The sequence below is a fragment of the Pezoporus occidentalis genome, unplaced genomic scaffold (genome assembly GCF_034315485.1).
Source record: "Pezoporus occidentalis ecotype Australia unplaced genomic scaffold, CSIRO_AGI_Poc_V1 ctg12, whole genome shotgun sequence".
Lineage (NCBI taxonomy): Eukaryota > Metazoa > Chordata > Aves > Psittaciformes > Psittacidae > Pezoporus > Pezoporus occidentalis.
Genome location: NW_026912994.1, coordinates 4212627 through 4239421, shown reverse-complemented (window position 1 = coordinate 4239421; position 26795 = coordinate 4212627). Strand labels below are relative to the sequence as shown.

Genomic DNA, 26795 nt, shown 5'->3' with positions numbered 1-26795 from the left:
CAAGCAAAACAGTCATTTGGCTTCAGCTTTTTGAGGAAAAACATCTTCCTGTCATTTGTCCTGCTTTGTGCTGAGACAGTTCCTTCCTGTTTTGGATGATACACTCTAGGGCATAGGTACTGTTCAGCTAATATTCAGCTTTTCTGACATACAGAATTTTACATTGTAGTTGCAGAAGTTAGGTGGATTTTTGTTTTTTTTTTTTTTGTTGGTTGGTTGGTTGTGTTTTTTTTTTTCTTATTTTTTTTTTAGTAATTGGTTTTTCTTCTGCTGCCTTGTGAAGTAACTTCTACTCAACCTTGCTATCCTTAAAAATAAATGAAATTGCGGTTGTGGTATTGAAACCAGGTGGCATGTACTATGTAAATATATTTCTTGACCCAGAATTGTGCCCTTAACACTGACGTTTTTGCAAACTGTCTTGTGATGTTCCAGGTCAGCTAAAAGTAATCTTGGTTTCAGATGTATTTGATTTGCTGTAGTTGCTTGTAACAACTTTACCATGAGGGTGGTGAGGCCCTGGCACAGGTTGTCCAGAGAACCTGTGGCTGCCCCATCCCTGGCAGTGCTCAAGGCCAGGCTGGACAGGGCTTTGAGCAGCCTGGTCTACTGGAAGGTGTCTGTGCCCATGGCAGGGGTTTGGAACTAGATGGTCTTTAAGGTCCCTTCCAACCCAAACCATTCTATGGTTCTGTAAGCTTCAGATGAATGGAAAAGTAGCATTCCTTTTGGCTTGAATGTCTAATAAATGTTTAATGAATGAAAGTTTAATGAATATTACCATTTGAATACCATTATGGATGAATCAGAATTATTTTCAGCTCATCACTCACTCCAGACTACTTGGAGATCACTCAAAATAAAAGGGTTTAGTTTTGCTGATGTGAAGACGTATCTAATAAAGAGCGACTGCCACCTTATCTGCTTGATTTCTGTTAACAGGAATGCCGTAAGAATGAAATACTGCTGTCCAAGCTGAAAGCCAGTTCTTCCTGAAGAACTTCAGCTGGTGAAGTTTCTAGATGATTGTTCAGTCCATTGAATCTCTTTTGTGAGGTGACAGTTATAACTGCAATGTAGATATATATAGATATATATATAAAAAATATATATACACACAGCTATAAAAGTGGTGTTTTTTTTTTTTTCCAGTATGTATTCAGTTTTACATTCCTTCATCACTGGCTGTATTCTTTGTTATTGCCTCCACTGCACAGTAAAGAGTTAACGCAGTACAGCAAAACAGAAATATTGTCTAATTTTATTTATTTGGGTTTGGGTTGTTTTTTTTTTCCTCCAGTAAGAACAATGGAGATGTATTTTACTTGGGTCAAGATTCTGGAATAAATAGATATATACTGTGTAATATATCCAGTACCAAGAAGCTGAGCCCTGCAGAGTGCAGCGATTTGTTAATTTTGGCTAAAAAAATGCTACAAAATGGGATTCTTGAAACTTTCTTCACCAGCTAATGACTTCACATTGTTTTAGTTTACACTCTAGCCATAGATAAGATTCCAAGGGATAAAAAATAATTTCTAAAAAATGGAAATTTGCCTTGCATAATTCCTGGTGTAAAATTATAGATCTATATTTTTATAAAGTTTAGCTGTTGTATAAATTTCTTTGAAATTTCATTTTTATAGAGAGAGAGTGTACTTGTTAAATTAATAGCTCCAGGAAAAAACACCTTAATCACTAGGATTATCATTTTATGTCTGGCTGGGATAAAATCAGAGCCTGTGTCATCTGTCATATAGGAAGAAAAAGATTCAGACCTTCTGCTCCCATGAACTTTCATCTTTGAAGACAACAACCTATTTACCCTGCTGAAGATTTGCTCTTGAAAGTTTAGAAACTTTGTGGAACACTTTCTGAAACATTTTTATATCTGTATATACAGTATTTTATAATTCAAGCAGTTGCTTTTTGTACTTAATATCAGGATTTTGGACTGACTTCTTAACGTAGATCACATCTTCAGGAGAAAGAAGCCCCATGTTCTTTTTCACCAGTAACACTGATAACAGTGCTGTTTGGTTGCTTTCTATGGCAGCAAATATAAAATAAAGAATGTTTGGAATCCAGTGACCTTCTGCTATTGTATTTTTAAGGTGGAAGTTGCTTTGGAAGCCTTAACATGCTTTCTAATTAGAAGCACATTGAAAGATTAATTGTGTCAACATTCACTCATAAGGATGTTTTCATGTGTCCATGGAATTGTTAACATTTTTTTTTTCTCCTTGGTAAGCTTGATGTTCTGATATTTGGCACAAACTACCAAAGGAGGTCCCTGGAATGTTTTATTTGTCTTCTGTAATTATCTGCTTAAAGATACAGTATTCTCAGTGGAGACTGGACAAGCTCATCACACTGCAACACCTGGTTCCATTCCTGAATACAGCAGAAGGTTTGGTATTAGCACATGAATGTATGTAAACTCTGCGGCATTGAAAATGGAGAAGCATGGACATTTGTTAAACCTTGCATAAGGAGATTGTTCTGTGCAGGTAGGATGCAGTGAGCTACCGGAACTGTGGTCAGCTAGGTTCAACCATCTCATAAACGAGACCATGGTTTTGTGGCATTCTGAAACACTTTTCCTGGTCCTTCAGTACAAAGAAAGAAAACCTTTCTACTGATCCAGCTTGTACCTTGCTCCCCCACATCAGTTAGTGACTGGATATCTTTATTCAAAAAGTCAGTCTTCCTAGAGTTACTGAAATAGTGAAGTCAAAATTAAATGCCAAGCACCTTCAAAGAAGGAAAAAAATTACATTCAGAGTTCCTCCAAAGAGGGACATTTGCACTGAGTGCTACTTGCAGATTTTCTGTAGTCAGCTTTGATATTAGGAGACATTATTTCTGTCTACAAACTTTGCCCTCTATACAAACTGTAATTCTCATTCTAATTTGTAAATTGAATAATTTAATTTTGGCACCAATATAACTTGTTTGTGAATTCAAGCTATGATGTATTTGTATACCAGGCACTTAAATAACTTGAATGTGCATATCAATTTGGGATTATTTTAATCAAAGTTGCTGTAGTATCAAGCAGAATCTCCTAGGTAGAGTAACTAAAGAATCTGTAGAATAAATGGTGTGATTATTTGTTCAGTATAATAGTAAACTTTATCCTTACCTGCTAGAAACATAGTACCCTGGAAACTTGAACATGAAATACCGACACGGATGGATGAGGGTTAGCCCAGGTCTGCTTCACAAGATAAGGAACACTCATTTCTCTATATGTATGTCTGTCAGCTTTAGGAGTGACCTAATAGGATCTTTCCCATATATCTTCTGAAGTGTGTGATTTTCTTCGTGCAAATTTTAATAATACCTTTTTTCCTGAGACAATGTTTTGATTTATACTTGCTTTAAATAGATGGACTAACCTTGGTATTAGAAGGTATGTTAGGAAAGTGATCATTTTGGAAGAAAAAGAGAATCAGGCTGCCTGCTGCTCGAGTGAAACAGAATAGATGGAGGGAAATCTTGGTTGGTGAAAATTCTTTTGCAACTGAGCATTATTTTCAGATGTTTCAGTATAGTATCTTTTATAATTGTTACTCAGTATTTTAGGTCCCTTAGCCCACATAAAGTGGATGGAGGATATGCTGCCAATGACCTTCTTTTACTGTTTGTTATTCTGTCAAGGGAACTGACCGGGATAGGATTTGAAAAACCAGGAGGTGGCATAGTTCAGCACCACGTACATTGATATTAACATACATAATGAGAAGTGCCCAGGTCAGTTGCTTAAAAATATAATGCTGGCAGTTTCTCTACCCATTGGATCCATTGCTTTGGCTGGGAGCTAGTGATTTTGACTAAGATACAAATCTGGGATTTGTGAAGATCCAGGTAATACTCTTCATAGAAAATAAATCAGAGTCCAGATGATAACTTACTGGAACAAGTCAATTTCTTTCTACAATAGGTGGAAATCCAGGGCAGACAGATGCTACCTCTGCTCAGACCCCACTGTGAAAATGAAGGGAAAGAGGCTGGAGAAGTACGAAAAAGTTACATCAGCTGTTCCTTGCCCTCTGTCACAGACTTGGGGAGTAGGGGCGTGGTGCCCTTTCTTCTGGTACCTGTGGTACCAGAATGAAAGAGACACTTCTGCTAACAGCCAGCTTCGTTCCTCCTCATGTGTCATTTGATGCCTGTTAGGTTTAACTGCTGGATCAGGCTGTCCCCCATCAGTTGTAGTGTGGAGGAACAAGTACACATCATGCTATGGTTATCTGGGGAAGGTGGGTTTTGGGAACTTTATCCAAGATGCTCAGATGCTATAAACTTGGCAATCCTGAAAAACAGAAACAACTGAGTTAGTTTTGGCTTTCAATGAAATGATGACAGCTCTTTGTTGAGGTGAAGGGCAGTTTCAGGAGGTAACTTCTAAGCAGAGTTCTCAAAGAAGGGAGGGTAGTGCTTTAAAGTGGTTATCTTCATTTAAGTCAGAAAGCTGCAATGCAAACCATACCTTTGCTGGAGATTCTAAGTCTTTTTGCATAGTTATTACATTAGGTTTTTGATCTACAAAATTAAAAGCATTTTTAATGCCAGTTTGGTAACTGGAGCTGTGCAGCTGAAGCACTAGAATCTGGGAGTGTGGATGTACCTGTGGGCCTAGTGTGCAAAGGACTATACAAACCTAGAGCAAGCAGGATCTGTCTTTATTCTGCAAGGGAGGAGCAAAGAATTTCTCAGAATGTTACCTCAGTATTGCTGCATTTCTTGTGACTGCTTAAAGAGAAAGATCTTGCCCTGAATTCATTTGGTGTTACCAAGCTTTGTAAAATAACATCTACAGGAGTTGTAGTAAAAGCTTTTTTATTATTATTATTTGATAGAGCCTGCTAAGAGCTTTAATTTGCATTTCAGTTAATGATTTTGATACGCTTGAATAGACTGCTGTATAAAGTAAGGCTGCTCTCCAGATGCTGAGAGTCTCTGAACTTAAGGCATACACTTACCTTTTAGACTGTGACACCTTTCTTTATATGCAGTTCCACAAGCACACTTGTAAAATACCTTCTGAGCAGGAAATCAGTGACACACACCTAACCCAAGCATGACAAAGCAGACAATCTTTTTCTCACAGTATATTAAAACAAATTGAGTATTGCTCCAAGTCATTGCTGTTCTGAATAAAAGAAAATATTTGAAAGCAAATTAAAATGTGACCAATATTTTCTTTAAGGGTTCTTCCCTTTTTCATCTTTATTTCCTTGAAAATCTACTTACTGAAGTGTGACCCTACTGTGTAGTGTTTGATGGGGGAGAAACGTACGCCATGCAAAAGCATTTTACTGTGTGGCCAAATAACACGCTGTACTCTTTATTCTCTGGAGACACTGTGGCACAGGTATATCCAGCCATATAGGACGAAGTAAAACTTTACTGAAATTTCTTTAGAAAAATAAAATTACTTGCAGGAGAAAAAGTGCATTACTTCTTTTAGGTCCCAGTTTGTGTAGCTGCTGGTACTTAGGCGGAACAGAGAGCTGGAGTATCATGCTTTGCTGGTACATCCACCTCCTTAGAGCCAGCTTTGCTAAATTCGGCATGTAAGTAGAACACATGTACAAGGTGATACACAAATCTCACCCATTTCGGGGATGAATGATAGACTCTTAGGATGGTCTTTTTATCTAAAAAAAATGATGAACAGAAGAAGCCTGTTTATTTACAGCATCTGTACAGCCATGGCTGTAGCTTCTGACAACTCAGCCAGTTGGCATTGGAGTTCCCCAGGCTCTGGTCCCTGGAGCTCCAAGCACAGGCATTGTGCCTCTTTACCCAGCAGTTCAGGCATTGTAGGTGGCTGCTTCCCACCCAGCAGCAAATTCCTGTAATCAGCTGCTCCCAATATATGGTGTCTTGGTGACTGTGGTGTACAGTAGCTTGTGAGGTGATCCTCACAGGGGTTTGCTAGTATCTACTCTTGGGACCAAGCCCTTCATTGTTTTGCATCAGTCTTCATGTAGGAAGGGCTTGGGAATTCTCATGTAAAACCAGCTATTTAGGAGATGCCTAAGTCTGATTGAAAGATGAGGAACTCCTGGGTACAATAATAAATAATTACTTGAAGAGCTTCTTTCACTGTGGAAGCATAGCATGGATGTTGGTCTCTTAGAGAGTTAGCATTTTCTGCTCACATTCATCTTCCAAAGCTCTTTGATTTCTGCACTATCTGTGGATTGCAAATGAGGCCTTTCATATAACTGCAGGGTTCTCAGAGCCTTGTTGCAGGATATAGCAGTGCTTTTTCTGCTGAGCAGAGGTCTCCAGTGAGTCTTTCTAGGAGTAAATTCAGTGTTAGGAAATAAAATTTAAACTTCTAGCTCGCTGCTTGCAAGCAGAAATGACTGGTGTAGTCCAGACTGGCAACTTCTATTTGAGGAAATAAATGACTGTACATCTAAGCACTGGCAAACCATGATTCTTTAGAATATCTAATTTTTTTTTTAGATATTCAGGATACTGTATCATCTCTCTTAGTTAACATGAGTTGTATTTTTTATGTTTTCCTTAGTCTGTCTTGAAGCCAAGCAAAACAAGGTGAGAATGTAAGTCCTAAACTAATGCTTGAACTGCCAAAGAGAGGAATGCTTGTGTGCTTGATTTTTCTCTTTCCTCTTTTTTTCTCAGTTAAAGTTGGATGCTTTAATAAGAGTAATTATGGAAATAAAGTACCAATGGAGGCAGAAAATTATCTACAGTTCCAACTTTTTTTTAATCAAGGTTGACAACTACGCAACAGTTAATGCTCCCATCTCACCAAGTTACGGGTTTGGCACAAATCCACAGGTGGATCTCCATGCTCTCGGTGCAGGAGGCTGAGCATGGTAATGCCTTTTCTGGCTTTTAGCAGGAGCCAGCAACCAGCAGGTTAAGCCATAGTCCCCATACTAAGCTCGGACTCCATGTGATTAAAACCCAGGATTTTAAATCCTGAATATGCCGCCACTCTTCTAAATGCAGACATGCACAGAGTCAGCGTGGGAAGCAGATTTTGTTAAGAGCTGTAGTGAAATGAAAGCTCTGCTTGCTTCTTGTCACCTCTGGGTGAGCAGGAAGCCAGGCTGCTTTTAGGGGAAGCCTGTCATTCTGTAACAACTCCCTGCTGTCACAGATGCTTGGGTGGGCAGAGCACTGAACTAGTTATATTGAGAACTTCTCACAGTAAAATTACAGAGGCTCAGATTCACCTCCTAAAGAAGCTAAATTAATCTTTGTGGAGGTGGAGATTTAGATCAGTAGCCCTTCTACCAGTTTTGAAGGTAGCTGGAGACAGCCCTGCTGCACCTTCAGCATTTCTGTTAACACCAGTGTAAGCATGGAGCTACACCAAAGTGCATAGCAGCCTTCTGGCTTTATGGTGTTTTCTCAAGTCCCAGATGTCAAGCCATGGTAAAATCTGCCTTCAAAATCTCTGTCCCTTCTTGGAAGGGTTCCTCCAGTCAGCTGGCATGTATAGTTGGAAGAAGTATCAATGCTGCTGCATGCACAGAATGTGATGGGCCTTAACTACAGTACAGTAGGAATGGTATGAGGTTTGCATGCAAGTCTTGCCAGGCAGATGGGGTACACACACTAAAATTTGGCCAAAGCATAATTATTGGAAACTTCAGGAGTGGCCACGTGCAGGAGATTTGTGTGCTTTTCAAGAACAAGTTTAAGATGACTTCATTTTCTCCTTCCCTGTCATCCATTTGGATTTTTAGGCTTTTGGGGACATGTCTGCTTGCATGAAAAATCCAATTCACTTGAAAAATTCGTTAATGGTTCTGAAGAAGGCCTGCAGGTTTTACTAACTTCTAAACTCCTATATATGTGTCTTCCAGTTTAATTAAGCCTCCAACCAGTAGTTTGAACTGTAGCTGTTTCCCTAATATATAGGGAAATAGGGATTTAAAAGGGAAGAAGTTATTTAAGTTGAAATTTAAAAGTCTGATCCACTATCTAACATTTGAAATCCTGTTATTGAAATTTCTCAATTTCCATGGAAATTGAAAGAAACATCCTCTGCAAGGACCTAAGATGCACAGGTGGCTGTGGCTGCACACGCACAGCAGAGTGTGAAGTACAGCAGTGCCTACTCTCACCATGCTCGTGTTAGTGAGACCAGTGAGAGTGGTTCTCTACAGGAACTGGAGAAACACGTACTTTGAGGGCATCTGTTTAAATTACTTGTTCAGAAAGGAGCTGGAACTTCCACAGATCTAAGTTGCTCATGTATCTGACTCAAAACTCAGTATGACATCACCAGGTAAATAATCACTTTAGGCTACACTGTAGTAATCCCTGCTTTAAAGTTAAGCAAGTAAAGGCTGCATGATTTTTTTTGTTTTTCAGAATACAAAAGCTACTTGCTCTACCTCTCTGGCATGGCTGTTAAATGCATCAGTCCCTAGCTGATGGAAATTCACCTGGCTGCTGCTGCCTGTGAGGGACTGCCAGGATACCAAGACTTTGGTAGGAGCCTCGTGATCAGCCCTCTCATTGATGCGATGCCCGTTAGGTTGGTAACTGTCCAAGATGAGGCTGTGATACACTACAGTGAGCTCAAGATGCCAGTGGTGTATGTTGATGGAGCTGAAATTCATGATTTCTAGTCATTCTCTGCAGTTCTGCATTGTCTGCCTGAGGGTACGCTTTGGATCAAAGGGTTATTTAAGCAGCAGCAAACACAAAACTGGCAGAAGATGGCAGTGCAAAAGGTTAAACCTCAACTTCAAAACTAGTTGTGATACTGCAGAGCCCCATTAGTAGCGCTACAATGTTTTGTCCTTACAGTAGCTAAACCAGCTTTAGCCGGAGATGGGAGAGGGTCTGGGACTCCATGTCTGTAAAAAGCTGCCACAATAGAAAGACTCAGCAGCCCTTCTCAGGTAAGGGGAGGAAACAAAACCCACTAGAGAAACAAACAGAGAGACTGGGCAGTATACATGGAAATACTTATCTTTTAATTTATTTATGTATATATTGCTGGGACATGAGTGTGAGATCGTGGAAAAACAATTTATGGCTTGATTTTGAGTCACTAGGCTTTCTGGAGTCAGTTAGAGCTGATGACATCAAGACCTTTCTTATAGCAGGAGGCAGGTGATGCAAGCTTACACATTGTGCACTTCTCAGTAGGGTGATGGGCACAACATTTACAGTGCAAGGACCCCAGACAGTGCAGTACAGGTGATGCTGACTCCTGCCAAGCAGCCACATGGTGCTGCCAGCAAACCTGATGATTGAACACGTTTGGTGTTTGTAATACAGGTGCAGGCTTAGTTTTATGGTAGCATGAAACAATAACACAGACAGTCCCGCTTCACTCAGTGGTATCAGGTGTCTGCCTGGAGCTCCCCTAGGTTGAAGAAAACAGGGAGAGCCTGAGCCCTGCAGAGCGAGAGAGTACACTGCAGGTGAACACTCCATGCTAGGTTCTCCTGTGCAAGCAGTGAGAGTACACTTCCAGTAGCTCTGAATAATTTTACACTTGGCTCTAAAGTTTCATGTGACCCCAGGGAACATACATAGGTGTCCTGTATTTCACTGAGACTTCCCTTCAAGGACTGTTGCTTGCTAGAGAACACACAGCCCTTCAGTCATACTAGGGTGTATTTCTGAGCTGCTTGTTCATCCATTTTAATTTCACATCAATTCAGCAACTGATTGAATACAGCGTATTTATTCCCTTCCAAATAAATCTCAGAAATGAAGCTGGCATCTTGCCCATATCACAAACATTTCAGTACTGCTCAATTAGCAGTTCCCACTGGTGCCTCTGCTAATGAAGAGAGTGCTACAGAATGGCACCTGTAGCTGGTTAGATGAGATCAGTCCAGTTAGATTTGACAGTCATGGTATTAGACACAGACAGTGGTTCACTCGCAGACCATAACGTGTTGATTCCAAGAGCAGACAGGAGGTATTCACTGCTTCAATCTTATTTGCCAGTCCCTGGAGCAGGATATATGTATGTATTTCCAGGAGGGAACAGTAAACTGACAGTAGATATATATCCCAAGTATATCATCTTTTTGATTGTTCCTAAATGTCCTCAGGTAGCTCTTGTGCATGAAAACTGTACCCATCATACACATTTCCCTCAAGAAATCTCTGTATTGTGCAAGAAAAGAATAATTTTCTACTCTGTTTCCCGTTTTATCTCTGCTTTACAAAAAGGTTCTTGAAGGCACTGTTGTAATTTTTGTTAAATGCCGTATAAATGAGAGGATTAAAGAAAGAATTGGAATAGCCAAGCCAAAGAAAGATGCTTTTCCAGATGGCTGGGATGTTGCAGGAACAGAGGGGACTTATTAATTCTGTAATGAAGAAAGGGATCCAGCACAACACAAAAACTCCAATTAAGATGCCAACCATCAGAGCTGCTTTTTTCTCTTTTTGTTCTCTCCATGTTTCTCCATCTGTCTGGAAAGTGATAGTTGCATGACGAGCTGTAAACACCATCTGTGGTTCATGTGAAGCTTCCTTCACCTCAAAACAAAAGCAAACACAGATTCTTACCGAGACAGTTTGTTTGAGTGAACTATTACTTTTAAATGACAGCATGACATCTGTGCACCTACCACTAAAGGCCCCAACTCCCTTCCTTCCACGCTCAAAGAAAGAAAATGCCCCAGAGTGCCAAAATTACCAGACTTCTCATTACATTGGAAGACCTTCTGAGTGTGACTGACAATGCTAAATAAAATTAAGTAGCCAATGCCATTATGTGTTGTGGGCATTCTTTCTCAGTTTACTTTACTGGATGCCTTGGTAACTAGTGGGAAATAAGGGTGGTAAGGAAGGCTGACAAAGGCAACAAAGGCAAGTGCCTTATGCCCATCTCTAACCTGGACTCTGATGCTGCTACATGACCTTTAGGATTTCTCAGGCCTAAATCATAAATTAATTTCTTTTCATGCAGGCCCTTTGGTTCACTTGCCTATGGTATTAGGAAGGGACCTGCCACATATGCCTGCTCTTAAAGCTATTTAGCCTAACTGCCTGGACGCACAGCTCAGAATCCCACCTCTGGTGGGTGCAGGAGCTTGGCACTATCACTTGTTCTGCAGAAGGGACAAAGCATACCGCAACAAACTAGGCTAAATCTGCAGGATTTTTTTTCCATCAGAACTTTTTAAATGAAAGAACAGGATTTCAGTTAAAGGAAAGTTTTAAGAAATGTGTCTTATCTTTGGAAAATACCAATAGTCCATTACCCCCTAAAGAAAAAATACCATAAATGCCTGAAATAAAACTGAATACTTCGGAAAAGTAAACCCATCAAGAAGAGTCCCTTATGAAAAACAGAAGGTGGGTGTCTTCTGCTCCTTCTTGACAGAGGCTATCTCATCACAGGCACTTCTCCCTTGGGGAGAGTGACAGATCGCACCTGATGCTGCCTGATCAATGCCAACACAGTATATGACAATAGAAGCATAAGGATGCACCTGCAATGATGCACCCTCAGGCCCTGTGCCACCATTTTGAATTAGCTCCTCAAATACTCTAGTAGTAATCAACAAAAAGCTTTGCTGGAAAGCAGCATTTTCTGGTCCCTCTTTTTCCTGTTCTGTCACCTGTCCTCTATTTCACTCAGATCTAGTCTGTATTCTGGCAAAAAAACATATTCTATTGCCAGAAAAACATGGTTTCAGACACCTTCAGTTCAAACTCTGGCTTGAGCAGAAGTTACACAAGCAAGGAGAAAACTTCAGCTACTCCAGGCTGCTGCTGATGCTTCTTGTCCTCTGTCACTGAGGGCAATTCATTAATCTGTGCAGTGAATACAGCCTAGTGCTCCAGGTGGCAGTGGGGCTGGGGAAAACAGGTTCTGGGCACAAGTTATTCTGTGCTCAGAGTCTAACCAGAAAAAGATACTTCCTTATGATTTTAATTTGAAGATTAAAGTATCTGCGAGTTTAAAGTTCTGCTACTTGCTTCAGTTATGAAGACAGTGCAATAAAATAACCAGTTTAAGGATACAATCTGAGGCTCTGAAATTTGCCTGAGTGATAATACACAGACACTGCAAGACTTTGTCATCACTCCAAAGACAGCTTGTTGTTAAATCAGCTACATATTCCACATGTACGTGCCACCTTTATACAAGCTTTATAATAGATGGAGGGCTTCTATTTGATATTAGCATAGCAACTCAGAGAGAGGGAAGCACTGGCAAAGGCTGAACAATCACTCTTCAAGATAGATATCCCTGTCTTCACCCTCAGACATGAGATACAGCTGCAGAATGTATCAGCAGCAGATTATGGGTGCAGGAAAATAATGGAGGAAAATGAAAATCACATCTGTCCTGACAATTAAAATGGGACACCCCTCATGTAGCAAGGATCACACCATTTGTCTCCAGAAAGACTTGCTCTGCACATCCTTAATCACACTCTGCAAAAGGGATGAATGTATAACACGAGGACGAATTTGTGACAAGCAACCCTGAAAGATTATGTTTTAGCCCTGAGGAATAACTACATAAGTATGCCTCTTGGGAAGAGCCATACAAAGGACTTTGTCACTAGCACTGGGCATGGTTTGGCACTATATTTAACCTTCAACTCTTACTCAGAAGATAGAGCTTGCAGTGTGCCATATCAAATTGGAGCCTTTTTGGTACATAAGGTTTTAGAAGGCTTGTAACTGAACTGCAGAATTTACTAGTAGCAACTCTTTTATCACCTAATTACGTATTACAGGAAAAAGTCATTTAATTTATTTTTATAGAAGATACAACAGTCTTTAGGTGTTTTTCCTAATAGAACATGTATTTACAGCCTGGCCAAGCTACCTACTGAAATCAGAGAAGTTTTCACAAACCACTGGTTGTTAGATCAGGCCTCTGAATACTAAACAGCAAGTGAAAATAGATCCTCGTATTTTTGGTAAATTACAAGACAGTAGTAAACTTCCTATCTACAGAATTTCTACTTTCTCTGTTGTAATAGATTTATTTTTTTTCACAATTATTTTTTCACTAGTTCTACCTGGGAATTCTGAATAATGTTGTAGTAACAGTAATAATAAAGTGCAAATAGCAGCCTGGTGCTTTAGGAAAAATACTGGGATCTCTCATTGAACCTTCCGTTAAATAAACTGTGTAAATATCCCTGGAAGACTGGAGATATTTTGCTTTAATTTTCCATAAGAAATCCTTTGAAAAGGACACATAGCATGATCTTGAAAAGGCAATTAGTGTCCCTACTCGGCAAGGTCCTTCAGCCTGTGCCTTGAACAATCATGTAAACTGTGGAAGCTGCAAGAAAGCTCAGCTTTCCATGATCAGTATCTAATGCTCACCCCCTACGTTGTTTCTAACTGGACAGCCACACATGCTGTGAACAACCCTCGCTCAGTTGGCTCACCATCAGGCTCACCCACCATGACACCTGCCTCTCGGGCATTCTCAACATGGGGTACTGTTCCAAGTGCCAGCCCTGGCATGTGCCCAGCCACTTGGCAGACCTGCGATCCGCTGGCCAGCTGCTCCTGGCTTGCACTACCCCAAAAGGGATCAGACTTCACAGAGGATTTTTAGTGGGACCCTGTGCTCAGCACTCCTGTGCACAACACCCCTGTTAATGTGCTAGCTTTGCAGTTCTGTGCTCCTCCCTGCCTCAACTCCTCAGCTACTACAGGACTGCTAGCATCTCATCCCTGCTGTGGAGACAGATTCCTCAAGGAACAAGTTAACCAGATTTTTGAAGTTAAACACAGATTTAATCTTAAGTGCTGTTCATATCAGAAAATATGCATTGATATGCATCAGTTTAGAAAGGCTATAAAGCTGGTGTCTGGAGTGTTAAGTCTTATTAGAAACACTGAGGGCACTGGGGTTGTTCAGTCTGGAGAAGAGAAGGCTCGGGGAGACCTTGTCGCTCTCTACAGCTATCTGAATGGGGGATAGAGAGGGGAGGTGCTCGTCTCTTTTCCCAAGTAATAAGCGATAGGACAAGAGGTAATGGTCTTAAGATGCGCCAGGGGAGGTTTAGACTGGATATTAGAAACAACTTCTTCACTGAGAGGATGATCAGGCATTGGAACAGGCTGCTCAGTCAAGTGATAGAATCACCATTCCTGGAAGTGCTCAAAAACCATGTAGATGAGACCCTTTGTGACAAGGTCTTGGCAGTCCTGCCAAGGTTGGACTTGATTATCTTAAATATCTTTTCCAACATAGTTGATTCTATGAATGCAAACTGCAAAACTGAGCAAATCCAAACTTTCATTATAATTTCAATTTTTTTAATTTTCTTTATTGCTCACTCTATGATTTCCAGCAGACTTGACTCACTTTCTTGGCCTGGCTGGTGCAAGATTATTCTTCTTTTGGTCAATTGCTGAGGTGAGTAGATTGAGAGAGGACGCCTGCAACACCAGAGTGGAGCGGGCAGAGATCAGCGTCCAAGAGCCTCAACTCAGAGCGACAAAAGCCATTGAGGAGGGAGCCTCAAGTCCTCAACAGGACTTGCCCAGGAGCTGGCAGTTCAGCTCTCACGAGCAGGGACTCACCGGGGGCAGAGCCAGCAGGCTCGGCGGCAGCTGTGGGCGGTTAAAAACCTGCACAGGGAGCCCGAGCGACCGGCAGCGCGGTGAGGTGGCAAACAGAGCGGGTCGGGGCAGTTTGCGCGGGCAGGCGAGTGGGGCGACCGCCTGATCAAGAGGAGTCTCCTGGAGCGCAGGAGGAAGGACTGCTTGTTGTGCGGAGAGACGTAGACGGACCGATCGACCAGACAGATCGTGGTCACCACTCGATCAAAACCTGTAGTTAGGAATAACGTGGGTACCCAGGCTGAGCCTTCCTGCAGACCTATGGCCGTGCAGGTCTCTGGCTGCAGTGAATGCCTGAGCCTGGCACTTGTATCGGAGAGAGCCAGTGACTCCACTTGTGTGCGGTGTCAGCAAGTAGATGACCTGCTAAAGCAGGTGGTTGAACTGAGGGAGGACATAGAAAGGTTGAGAGCTATCAGAGAGTGTGAAAGTGAAATTGATTGGTGGAGCCACAGCCTAAGGCAAGGGCAGAGGGAAGTGATTGAACAAGTGATAGATCCCCTTCCCTCCTACCATCAGACAGAAGGAGTAAACTTAAGGGACAAGAAAGTATGGAGGGAGGTCCCTCCTCAGAGAGGTAAGCGAAAACCCTCACAATCCCTTCCTTCCTCCCAGCTGCCCTTGAGTAAGAGGTATGAGGTGTTGGAACTACAGGGCCAGGTAAATGGAGATGGAGGGGTAGATCCATCTATAGTGAGTCACCTAGGGCTTGTCACTCATCCCCATGCCTTAGAACTTCCTCAAAGAAGAAAAGAAGAGTAATTGTGGTGGGTGACTCCCTTCTGAGGGGAACAGAAGGGCCCATTTGTCGACCTGATCCATCCCACAGGGAAGTCTGCTGCCTACCTGGGGCTTGGATTGGAGATGTTAAAAGGAAACTCTCTGATCTGGTGCAGCCCTCTGACTGCTATCCGCTGCTGTTTTTTCAGGTTGGCAGTGATGAAATTATTACAAGCAGGGCAAGGGCAATGAAGAGAGACTTCAGGGCCGTGGGACGGCTGGTTAGAGGGTCTGGAGCGCAAGTGGTGTTTGCCTCCATACCTGTTACAAGCAAAGGTGAAGAGATAAATAGGAAGAGACTGCAGATTAATGTATGGCTACGGGACTGGTGGCAAAGGCAGGGGTTTGGGTTTTTCAATCATAGGATGCTATATGAGACACCTGTTTTGCTGGTGGCAGGTGGGATACATCAGTCCCAGAGGGGGAAAAGGTTTCTGGGGCAGGAGTTAGCAGGGCTCATGGACAGGGCTTTAAACTAGGTAGGAAGGGGGAAGGGGAGATAACTGGGCCTGTTGGGGACAAGCCCAAGAGAAACATGCTAGGGCTTGAAGAATGGCAGACTAGGGAGAACTCTCAATCTATTGTTTCATTTGAGGGAAAGGGCAGTTGTTTAAACCCTGTCCTGCAGGGGGAAAAAGGGTACCTGGGCAAGAGTTAGTAGAGCTCACTCACAGAGCTCTAGGTTAGATTCAAAGTGCGAGGGGGTTGTAGCTGGGTTTGAACTAGTGGGGCAATGTTCTAGTATGAATGAAGACCAGAAGGCCTCCCGCCTTCCAAGGGTGCCAGTAGCGTGCTCAGCTTGCTCCCTGAAATGCCAGTACACCAATGCACACAGCATGGGGAATAAACAGGAGGAGTTAGAAGTCCGTGTGTGGTCTAAAGGTTATGACCTGGTGGCAATTACAGAGACATGGTGGGACAGCTCACATGACTGGAATGTGGTTATGGATGGCTATGTGCTTTTTAGGAAAGACAGATCAGCAAAGCAAGGTGGTGGAGTTGCTCTTTATGTGAAAGAGCGACTAGAATGTATTGAGTTCTGTCCAGGGACAGATGAGGAGCAAGTGGAAAGTCTGTGGGTGAGAATTAAGGGACAGGCTGGTACAGGTGGCACAGTTGTGGGGGTCTATTACAGACCTCCTGATCAGGATGAAGGAGTTGATGAGGCTTTCTACAGGCAATTGAAAGCAGCTTCACGACTACATGCCTTGGTCCTTATGGGGGATTTTAACTACCCCGACATTTGCTGGAAGACTTACACAGCCCCTCACTCACAGTCTAGGAGGTTCCTCCAGTGCATTGATGATAACTTCTTAATGCAAATGGTGGACGAACCAACTAGGAGAGGAGTGCTGCTGGATCTGGTACTCACCAACAAGGAGGGTCTGGTTGAAGTAGTGACGGTCAATGGCAGCCTGGGCTGCAGTGACCATGAGATGGTGGAGTTTAGGATCCTGTGTGGGAGGAACAGAATACCTAGCAAGGCCACAATTCTGGATTTCCGAAGGGCCAACTTTGGCCTCTTCAATCAATTGCTAAGGGAAGTATCATGGCAAAGGGTACTAGGTGGTAAAGGGGCTCAAGATAGCTGGTCAGCATTCAAGGACCACTTCTTCAAAGCTCAGGATCAGAGTGTCCCAGTGAGTAGGAAGTCAAGTAGGGGAGCCAGGAGACCAGCATGGTTAAACAAGGAACTGCTGGGCAAACTCATACGGAAAAAGAGAATCTATGGATTATGGAAGGAGGGGCTGGCCACTTGGAAGGAATATAGGACAGCTGTTAGAGGATGTAGGGAAGCAATTAGGACAGCTAAGGCCTCCTTGGAACTTAATCTGGCAAGTCGGGTCAAGGACAATAGAAAGGGCTTCTTCAAATACATAGCGAATAAAACTAACACAAGAAGCAGTATAGGCCCACTGGTGAACGAGGTGGGTGCCCTGGAGACAGAGGATATAAAGAAGGCAGAGGTGTTGAATGCCTTCTTTGCCTCTGTCTTTACTCCTGCAGACTCTCCCTGGGGGACCCAGATTCCTATAGCCCCAGAAGGAGTCAGGATAAAGGAGGAGTTTGCTTTGGTAGATGAGGATTGGGTTAGGGATCAGTTAAGTAATCTGGACATCTGTAAATCGATGGGTCCAGATGGAATACACCCGCGGGTGTTGGCGGAGGTCATTGCCGAGCCACTCTCCATCATCTTTGGTAAGTCGTGGGAAACAGGTGAGGTGCCTGAGGATTGGAGGATGGCAAATGTCACGCCGGTCTATAAGAAGGGCAAGAAGGAGGACCCGGGTAATTATAGACCGGTCAGCCTTACCTCCATCCCTTGAAAAGTGATGGAACAACTTATTCTTGACACCATCTCTAGACATATCAAGGAAGAGGGGGTCATTAAGAGCAGCCAACATGGCTTTATCAAGGGGAAGTCATGTTTGACCAACCTTATAGCCTTCTATGAGCAAGTAACTAGGTGGATGGATGATGGTAGAGCGGTAGATGTGGTTTTTCTTGATTCAGTAAGGCATTTGATACTGTCTCCCACAGCATCCTCATAGATAAGCTAAGGAAGTGTGGGCTTGGTGATCAGGTAGTGAGGTGGATCAAGAACTGGTTGGAAGGAAGAAGGCTGAGAGTTGTGGTCAATGGGGCAGAATCTAGCTGGAGGTCTGTGACTAGTGGAGTCCCTCAGGGGTCGGTGCTGGGACCAGTACTGTTTAATATTTTCATCAACGACCTGGATGAGGGAACTGAATGTACCCTCAGCAAGTTTGCTGATGATACTAAACTGGGAGGAGTGGCTGACACACCAGAGGGCTGTGTTGCCACTCAGCGAGACCTGGACAGGCTGGAGAGTTGGGTGGAGAGGAACTTGATGAAATTCAACAAGGGGAAGAACAACCCCATGCACCAGTACAGGTTGGGGGCTGACCTGCTGGACAGTAGTGAAGGGGAAAGGGACCTGGGGGTCCTGGTGGATAGGAGGATGACCATGAGCCAGCAATGTGCCCTTGTGGCCAAGAAGGCCAATGGCATCCTAGGGTGCATTAGAAAGGGTGTGGTTAGTAGGTCAAAAGAGGTTCTCCTCCCCCTCTACTCTGCCTTAGTGAGGAGGCATCTGGATTATTGTGTCCAGTTCTGGGCCCCACAGTTCAAGAAGGACAGGGAATTGCTTGAAAGAGTCCAGCGCAGAGCTACAAAGATGATTAAGGGAGTGGAACATCTCTCTTATGAGGAGAGGCTGAGGGAGCTGGGACTCTTTAGCTTGGAGAAGAGGAGACTGAGGGGTGACCTCATCAATGTTTACAGGTATGTAAAGGGTGAGTGTCAGGATGATGGAGCTAGGTTTTTTTCAGTGATGTCCAGTGATAGGACAAGGGGCAATGGGTGTAAACTGGAGCATAGGAGGTTCCATGTGAGCATCAGGAAAAATTTCTTTACTGTGAGAGTGACAGAGCACTGGAACAAGTTGCCCAGGGGGGTTGTGGAGTCTCCTACATTGGAGATATTCAAGGCCCGCCTGCACAAGTTCCTGTGTGATGTACTCTAGGTTTCCCTGCTCTTGCAGGAGGGTTGGACTAGATGACCTTTTGAGGTCCCTTCCAACCCTTAGGATTCTGTGATTCTAATAACTATCAGCCCCTAGGACAAAATTGTCAAGACTGTTTGTCATAAACCAGCCCACAAAAAGTATACTGAAAGTAAATTAACCTACTGTAGGCAAACACTGTTGAGGTACACAGTGCTGGCATGGGACCCATGCTCAGGGATTCCCCCCCCTCATGCAGGCATGAGGCAATCCACTGCAGTTTGGCATTGTCTGAACATGAGCACAAGCCAAAAAGACTATGTAGTTGTTAGTCACAATATCTGACTGTTATTGCTGTGCCACATGGAACAAAGGACAAGCCCAGCCCTTTACCCCCATTTTGGGCCTATTGATGAGCACTAGTGAGCAGGCTGCGACAGGGGAAAAGGCGGCTGCAGACTTCAAATTAAAACAATCTGTTAAGATGTCTTAGTTTACACTGGGCACATCTCTCTTATACGAGCATCTCTGCACAGCGTTGCACACTGTTCTCACTCAGTCACTAGCAACACACTATGCCTTGGGCACAGATTTCCTTACATCCACCCAGGCTCTATTCCTGGAGTGCTACAAGTCATGAGCAGTGGGGAAAAAAGCTGGTATGAAAAGACTGCTATTCTGAGGCCAGAATTAGGTTCTGAATTCATTACATCAGCTATTTCACAGAACCACAGAATGGTTGAAGCCAGGTCACCTAGAGCACATTGCTCAGGATCATGTCCAGACAGCTCTTGTGTATCTCCAGGGAAGGAAGGCAGGAACCTTTCTGGGCGACCTATTCCAACACTCGATCACCCTCACAGTTCAGGTGGAACCTCAAGTTTCATTTTCTACTCACTGCCTCTTGTCCTGTTGTCTGGCACCACCAAGAAGAGTCTGGCCTCATCCTCTTGACACCTTGACACCTTCTCTTAGGATATTTACACACACTGTAAGTGTGTAAGTATCTGTACACTCTGGGCCTTCTCTTGTTCGGGCTGAACAGGCACAGCTCCCTCAGCCTTTTCTCATACGAGAGATGCTCCAAGCCCTTAATCATTCTAGTAGTCCTTTGCAGGACTTGCTCCAAGAGCAACAGGCTCTGAGAAGTGCAGAGATGACCACTTTCCAGTCAGAGTATCATAAAGAGTTAAATGAAGGGAAAGAGCTCTCAAGGACAAATTATTCCACAGACAGAAAGGAATTTTGGGTTAGAATTTCAGAATTCATTCTTCTGTAGATTGATCAGCAATTATTGTTCAATGCCACTTCTGCCATTTGTCTCCTCCCAGTAAATTACTGCTACTGAATGGCTGTATGTTCCTAGAGCCATTTGTTCCCAATTCCTGTGTTCCTAACAAAGTTACAAAAAATATGCCACCACGGAGTTCTGATGAAATCCCTTGATTTAAAGTGTTCCTTATAGCTTTAATGATTGTTGTTAATGATCCTTCACATCAGGTACTGTGCATGTGTTTGTACTGTACCTCCAGAGTTTCGAATAACAGAACAGTAAAGGTGACAAACATCAATCAAATCTGACTACAAGTTCAGAGTTTTGCGGATTACCATGTGATTCAGCAGAGATGGTTCCTGCCTCAGTGTAGCTTTGGCAAACTTGAAACAAGAACACAAGAAAATGAAATGCACAGCAAAGGATCAAAACATAGGAATGCCTACACTTTCTTGGATGCTCCAGCAATACGACAAACAGTACATTTGATAGGGAAGAGAACACCTGCTTTCTGTCACAGCATTTTCTATTGCTGTAAGCAGGAATAACTGCATTTTTCCAAGGGAACTGCTAGCCATTTTGCTTCCTGCCTCACTTTTCTCCTATCTGACATCAAGGAAGCTGGAGAGGGACTATTCATGAGAGACTGTAGTGACAAGACAAGGGGCAATGGGTTCAAACTTAAACAGGGGAGATTAGGTTAGATATAAAGAAGAAATTCTTTACCATGAGGGTGGTAAGGCACTGGAACAGGCTGCCCCAGAAGCTGTGAATGCTCCATCTCTGTAAGTGTTCAGGGCCAGGTTGGACAGAACCTCAAGCAACCTGATCTAGTGGAAGGTGATCCTGCCTATGGCCCATGGACCTCAATGATCCTTAAGGTCCTTTTCAACCCAAACCATTCTATGATTCTATCATCTGCTCCCAGTTTTCTGGGCAGTTGCACTTTGTTTCCTGACCCATCTCCTCTACTTATACAGTCATAGGCAGAAATAACAAAAGGAAGGCCTGCAACTCCTTCAGAGGAGAATCTGTTTCTCTCCCATATGGTCCATATGGGTTGTAAAGGCCAGCAGGCCAAGGTGTAGAACAGCACTACAATGTTGGAGCTCTGGGTCCTGATACTACCTAATATGGGAAGGATTCTCACAAAACTGGTAAAGGTTTGGCCCAGGCTTAATTACTCATACACTATACAAGGTACTTAAGAGGGGAGAAAGGAAAAATCAAGCAAACAATCAAAACCCACAGCCATCAAAAGAACTTGATTTTTAACTCTTCACATGACTTTGAAATTGCTACATGTAAATAATCCTGATGTACAGATTCTGCCATCCTTGGTTTTGCCATGCAAAACCTGTTACAAGTGACTTCACTGATTTAAAAGGGCACTATGAGCAGGATCTGCTGTTTTTCAAGCAGTCTCATTTATTTCAATTGGACTACTTACGGAGAGAATCATTACCTGCTGTCAACAAGGTGTGACAGAGTATAGCTATCTATCAGTGATGGTATGTCACTAGTTTTTTCACGAGGCTCACTCATGTCAGTATTGACTGTAGAATTCGCTTTTTACGGAGTTCCATAATTACAAAAAACAGTCTTATTTAGGGTCCCAATTCTGCCTTTTTTTTTGTTTCAAGAGAAAGTAAGAAACAAGCTCTCATTCAAACTAGAAGCACCTCAGATGTTTCATGTCCATGTCTCTCACCTGATTTTAACACTTCAAAAAGTGTTTTTCAAAAGCATAAATAAAATTTTAACCAAAAATTACTCAAAATACTTATTTCGTAACTATCCTATTCTGCACCTCTGTAACAGCATAGAAACATAACTTACATATGCCAACTCTCAGCTCAGAGACAGCTGCCCTTCCTGTATGTGTGTGTGTTTGCATACATACACACGTATATACACAGTGGCAACCTGCAAAGCACTTTGGTGCCTGGCTCTGTTGGCTGGAAGGCACTGTACAAAACATGAAGGTACTGTCATTATTGTTCTACTTGGTGCATCGGTTTCTTCAAGGCATTTCTACGGGCAAATGACCTCATCATGTCCTCTTTAAAGTAACTTGCTAGAACCAACCAGCTATACTGTCGGGTCTACTTCATGCCATAAAATGCAGTTCTGGCACACAGTTCCAATTCAGCGCTACCTGACAGCTAATTCCCGAGTGCAACGCAGATGTCTCTCCCAACAGGGATTACTACCACTGTTTCTCCTCACCTCCAGCCTGGAAAGCACTGCCAGCCTTTAGCATTGACTGCTGAAAGCCCCTCTGATGTTACTCAGATCAACTAGCACAGGGCACCCAGAGAGAACACTGACATAGACACAGAGGGCACATTGCATCCAGAGTAACAGTGATAGAAGAAAACTGTTCCAAGCATGACAGGTGAGCATTCTCAGAGAAGAAAGGCAGCAAAGAAAGCAGAGGTAGGAGAGATATTAAGGGAGAAAGAAATGGAAAATTAGAGTGAGTTGATGGGCAAAACAACTGGAACAGAATGTACCCCGTAAGAGAGGACAGAGGTGATGCTGACAGCCTAATAACCCCTGCATGTGCAGCAAAGCTGCATCACCTCATCAGGTTTGCCACATACCCTGACAATGTCATCTTTGTGTTTTAATGTCAAAAAAAATCCTGTTCCTATAAGCTTAAATGAGATCAGGATAAAACTTGGTAACTCTGTCTTTTAAGGAAAGAAAACTGCAGAGGCAGGAATGCCAGCTCCCTTGATTCATGGGTTCATTTAATGCACACGTGTACAGCTGGGCATCAGCTTTTCCTTTAGGTGAGGAGTAAAGGTTTGCATCTGAATCACAAAGGTCTTTTTATTTAAGCCAGCAAATGAAGCTGCTGGGACAATGGGGAAGGTTGCCACTAGACACTGATTGCAGATTCAAGAATCACTGTTATAAAAGAAGTTAGCATGTCTATCACTGCCAGTACAAGAAAGATGAACTACTGGCTTGAGCATTTGCTGGTGTTGGAATAACAGCTACAATGTCAATCCCTCCAAAATGGGGATTCAGCTCACAGGAACATTTTTGTCAGGACAGCCTAAACTACCTCCTAGACACTGCATCAGCAAAAAGCACTCACCTGCCAGCTTAGCTGTGCTCACATAAGGGATTTGCAGACAGAACTATGACAATTAGGAGTCAGACTCTTTCTGGATAAACTGACATACCAACAACGTGTCTCTGTATAGGCTAAAACTTCAGCAGCAATGCCTCAGCTCATTTAGCTTCCCAGAGTCTTAGATTGCAAGCAACTAGTCCTGTATGAGTATGTGTGTATGTAAAACATCAAACATGCAAAAAACCACTACAAATATACAGCTAGCTTTTGTGCTTGGGAAGATTAAGTCCAAGCAATACATTAGTCATACTTAAAATAACTTGGAAATTTGGTGCAAACCAGGGGATGAAGGCCATAGGAAGAAGAACAAAAAGGAAAGCCACTAGAGACACCCTCATCTTTTCTGACAGGAAAGCCACTAGAGGAGACACCCTCATCTTTTCTGACACATTTTGTGCTTTTACATGGAAGACAACTTCATAAATCAGTTTACATTAAAAACGTCCTCAAGACATTACAATCCAATCTGCAAGTCTGACCACATATAATTGCCAGTGCTGTCACCTTTTGCTAGAATCAGGGGACACAACCCACAGACTTTTTATCTGTGATCATAATAACATGATTCTTACCATGAGTGCAAACCAAAGTTAGAAGGATTCAGCAGAGGAGTGAGACGGCAGGATTAACCCCAATTGAACAGAAGGATTCCATGTCTCTTTAGGTATCTCTAACACCCACACAGCTCATATTTTGTCCAGGAACTGGACTTAGCAAGTACAAGCAATCATAAAAACATACTGTAAAGAAACATTTCCAGAGGTAGGAGTAAGAGTAAGAGCACATGACAGAAAGACCAGTTTACAGAGAGTAAAGCACCAAGCACCTTGACAACATGACATGGGTCACAGCGTCATCATGCAGAGAACTTGACTTAATGGGACAAAAGGGGTCAACTCCAACCCCTTTCCTGTCCACTATCTGTATCCCCAAAACGAATGAAACCTTGAACATGACGAGGGCTTTGTGGGATTACAGGCAGTGTTTGGGATAAGGAGGAGGACATGGTTTTTAAGACAGCTGGTAATTTTACGATAGAAACAACTGCGCATTGCTTCAACACTATGTAGGGAGCAATATGTCCCCAGTATTCAAGGTAATTTAGCCCAAGTACATCAAGTGTCTTACTTGCTGGCTAACATCTACTCAGACGCTGATAGATACTACACAAATGCATACACATTTTTCTATAGCCATGCTGGCTGAAAAATGTGTATGCATTTACTCTGTACCTAGGAACCTGATTATGTATCAGTCTACCCCACTAACACTGTAAAACATAAAGAGGAAAAACCCCAAGGAATAGCAAATTCAGACTAAAGACATGACTTTTAAATGGCTCTCCAGACAGGTGAACGCACCTGTCACTTACTCCTATGGCACACTTAAGAAAAAAATGAGAATAAAACTCTTCTCTGGCAGTGGTGCTTTTTCACTATCTAGTAACTGCTCATGTGGAGTCTGTAACAGAGGTAACTCACACGAGACCCCCACGACATGTCTCAAGTCACTGTGCTGAAACCACCAATGCACGGGTGCCCACTAGGCGCAGATGAGAAGTAGAAGCCCAAGTGCCTGGGTGAAGCACTGGGGACTCTCTTTCCCGTTCCCCACGCTTACCTGGGCAGCCTCGGGCAAGGGCACCACAGCGTTCCTCCTGCGGCCCCGCACACGGAATTTGGCCGCCTTGTAGATCTTCCAGTAGACAAAGAGCACCACGCATAGGGGCAGGTAAAAAGCCCCGCCAGTGGAGAGAATGGTGTAGGAGGGCTCTTGGCTGACCTGGCAGCGCTCCTGCTCAGGGCTGTACGTCTCCCCCCAGCCAAAAAGGGGGGCAAGCGAGATGGCAGCGGACAGCGCCCAGGTGAGAGCGATCATAACGTTGGAGATGCGGCGGCGGGTGAGTAGTGTGTACTCCAGGTGGCGGGTGATGGACCAGTAGCGGTCCAGGGCGATGGCGGTCACGTTCCAGATGCTGGCCGTGCAGCACAGCACGTCGAAGCAGACCCACACGAGGCATAGTGCCCGTCCCAGCCGCCACCGCCGCCCAGCTGACAGCTCCTTCACCAAGCTCAGTGGCATCACCAGAGCTGCCACCAGCACATCTGACACTGCTGTGGAGGCCACAAGATTGTGGGGCACCCGGTGGAAAGCTTTCACTCGCAGGATGGTTGCCAGCACCAGCAGGTTCCAGAGAAAGGTGGCCACAGTCAGGAGCACCAGCAGGGTCAGAATGAGGATGGTGAAGATGGAGAAGGGCTCCCGGCCCCTCCACGTGCTGCTGCTCACCAGCGCAGAGGCAGCCGAGGAGGTGTTGGTGTCCACGACAGATGATGAGGAGTTGGCACCCATGCTGGCCTGACACTGACCCTGTGGGGTGCAAGGGCTCAGAGTCTCCGCCGTGCCAGGGACCGGGCTCGGCCCCTCTTACGCACACGAACACTCTTCCCCTACCCAGGCCGCCTGCCGCCTCAGCGCCGTCCCTAGCACCGCTGCCAGAGACCGGGAGCTCACACCGCGCCTCCCCTCAGCAGCCGCCCGCCTCTTCAACGCAGCCTGCACCCCCCGCAGTGGCGCCGCCGGTCACCCGCCTCCGCCCGCGCCCGCCGCTCCTCACGCCAATACCGGGCAGCTCTGGTGCCGCCGAGGAGGGTCGCTGGGGCCGCGGCGAGGGGCACGCACGGGGAGGGCGGCACAGCTGTTCCCGCCCCGCCCCAGCGGCCGTCCCGGGGGCTGTGGCGGACCCCCTCTGCGGCGACCGGCCCTCTCGGCTGAGGGTGGAGCCGCCGTCTCCGCCGTCTCCTCTCCACAGACCCCATGAGGTGACGGGACACCCTCTTCTCCTCCGGGCTGCTTCCCGCCATGTTCTTTTCAGCGCTCCCACCAGAGCGTCTCCTCGCCTCGAGCAAGCGGCGCCTTCCCTGCAAGGTTGGTGTCGGTTTTAGTGCTGAACGCGAGTTATTTCTAGGCTGCAGCATTTAAATGGGATTTTTTCCAGTTAGGAAAAAAAAAAAAAACAACAACAAAAGAAAACCATCACTGAAGTTCGCTTAAATTTTTAAGTGACCGGGAACATCTCTGTCCTTGCGTGTGTTCGGGGCAAGTTTATGGCACGGTTTCTTCAGGCAGATGCCCAGCCTCTGGAAAACATCCCTTCTCCTGGACCTTTCCAGTAACTGCTTTCAAAACCAAAGTTTTTAAAAGATAATTTCAAACCTGTTGCACAGTCTCTTTTGACGTCTGTAACAGATGTTAACAGGGTGTTATGCATAAAGGAGACACAGCAATGAGCTTTGCCATTTCCTGAGTAATAAATGGTGACGAGTGAGAAGATCATAGAGCAACCTGGGTATTGTATTTGAAGTGTGTTTAAGGTATTATACCTACTTTCTTTGGGAGGTGTCCTTTATCCTCTGCCTGCTTTCATTCCTGGTGTCTTTTACAACCTGTAACCATCATTTTCACCTGCTTTGTTTCCCCTTAGTCTG

At 44.0% G+C, this 26795-nt stretch overlaps 2 protein-coding genes across 2 annotated transcripts in view; one reads left to right on the top strand and one right to left on the bottom strand.

The window, feature by feature from the left end:
• Positions 1 to 1249, top strand: part of CCDC93 (coiled-coil domain containing 93) — a 52043-nt gene extending 50794 nt beyond the window's left edge. Inside the window, exon 23 of the mRNA XM_062606309.1 lies at positions 943 to 1249. Coding sequence (XP_062462293.1) covers positions 943 to 996 — 54 coding nt within the window. The 3' untranslated portion in view covers positions 997 to 1249. The remainder of the gene's footprint in view (positions 1 to 942) is intronic.
• Positions 1250 to 9335: 8086 nt separating this feature from the next.
• Positions 9336 to 26171, bottom strand: LOC134157806 (5-hydroxytryptamine receptor 5A-like). Its single transcript, XM_062607161.1, has 3 exons — positions 25925 to 26171; positions 24928 to 25733; positions 9336 to 10512 (listed from the first exon to the last, which is right to left on the bottom strand). The coding sequence occupies exons 1-3, from the start codon at positions 26169 to 26171 to the stop codon at positions 10180 to 10182; spliced, it is 1386 nt and encodes a 461-aa protein (XP_062463145.1). The 3' UTR covers positions 9336 to 10179.
• Positions 26172 to 26795: the final 624 nt, after the last annotated feature.

What these genes read in the sequence shown, in the direction of transcription:
- LOC134157806 (XM_062607161.1), bottom strand. Translation starts at nt 26,171, where the DNA reads ATGGCGGGAAGCAGCCCGGAGGAGAAGAGGGTGTCCCGTCACCTCATG. An exon ending in CAGAGCTGCCCGGTATTGGC is followed by an intron (nt 25,734 to 25,924) that starts GTGAGGAGCGGC and finishes CGTGTGCGTAAG; the next exon opens with AGGGGCCGAGCCCGGTCCCT. An exon ending in CCTTGCCCGAGGCTGCCCAG is followed by an intron (nt 10,513 to 24,927) that starts GTAAGCGTGGGG and finishes TTTTGTTTTGAG; the next exon opens with GTGAAGGAAGCTTCACATGA.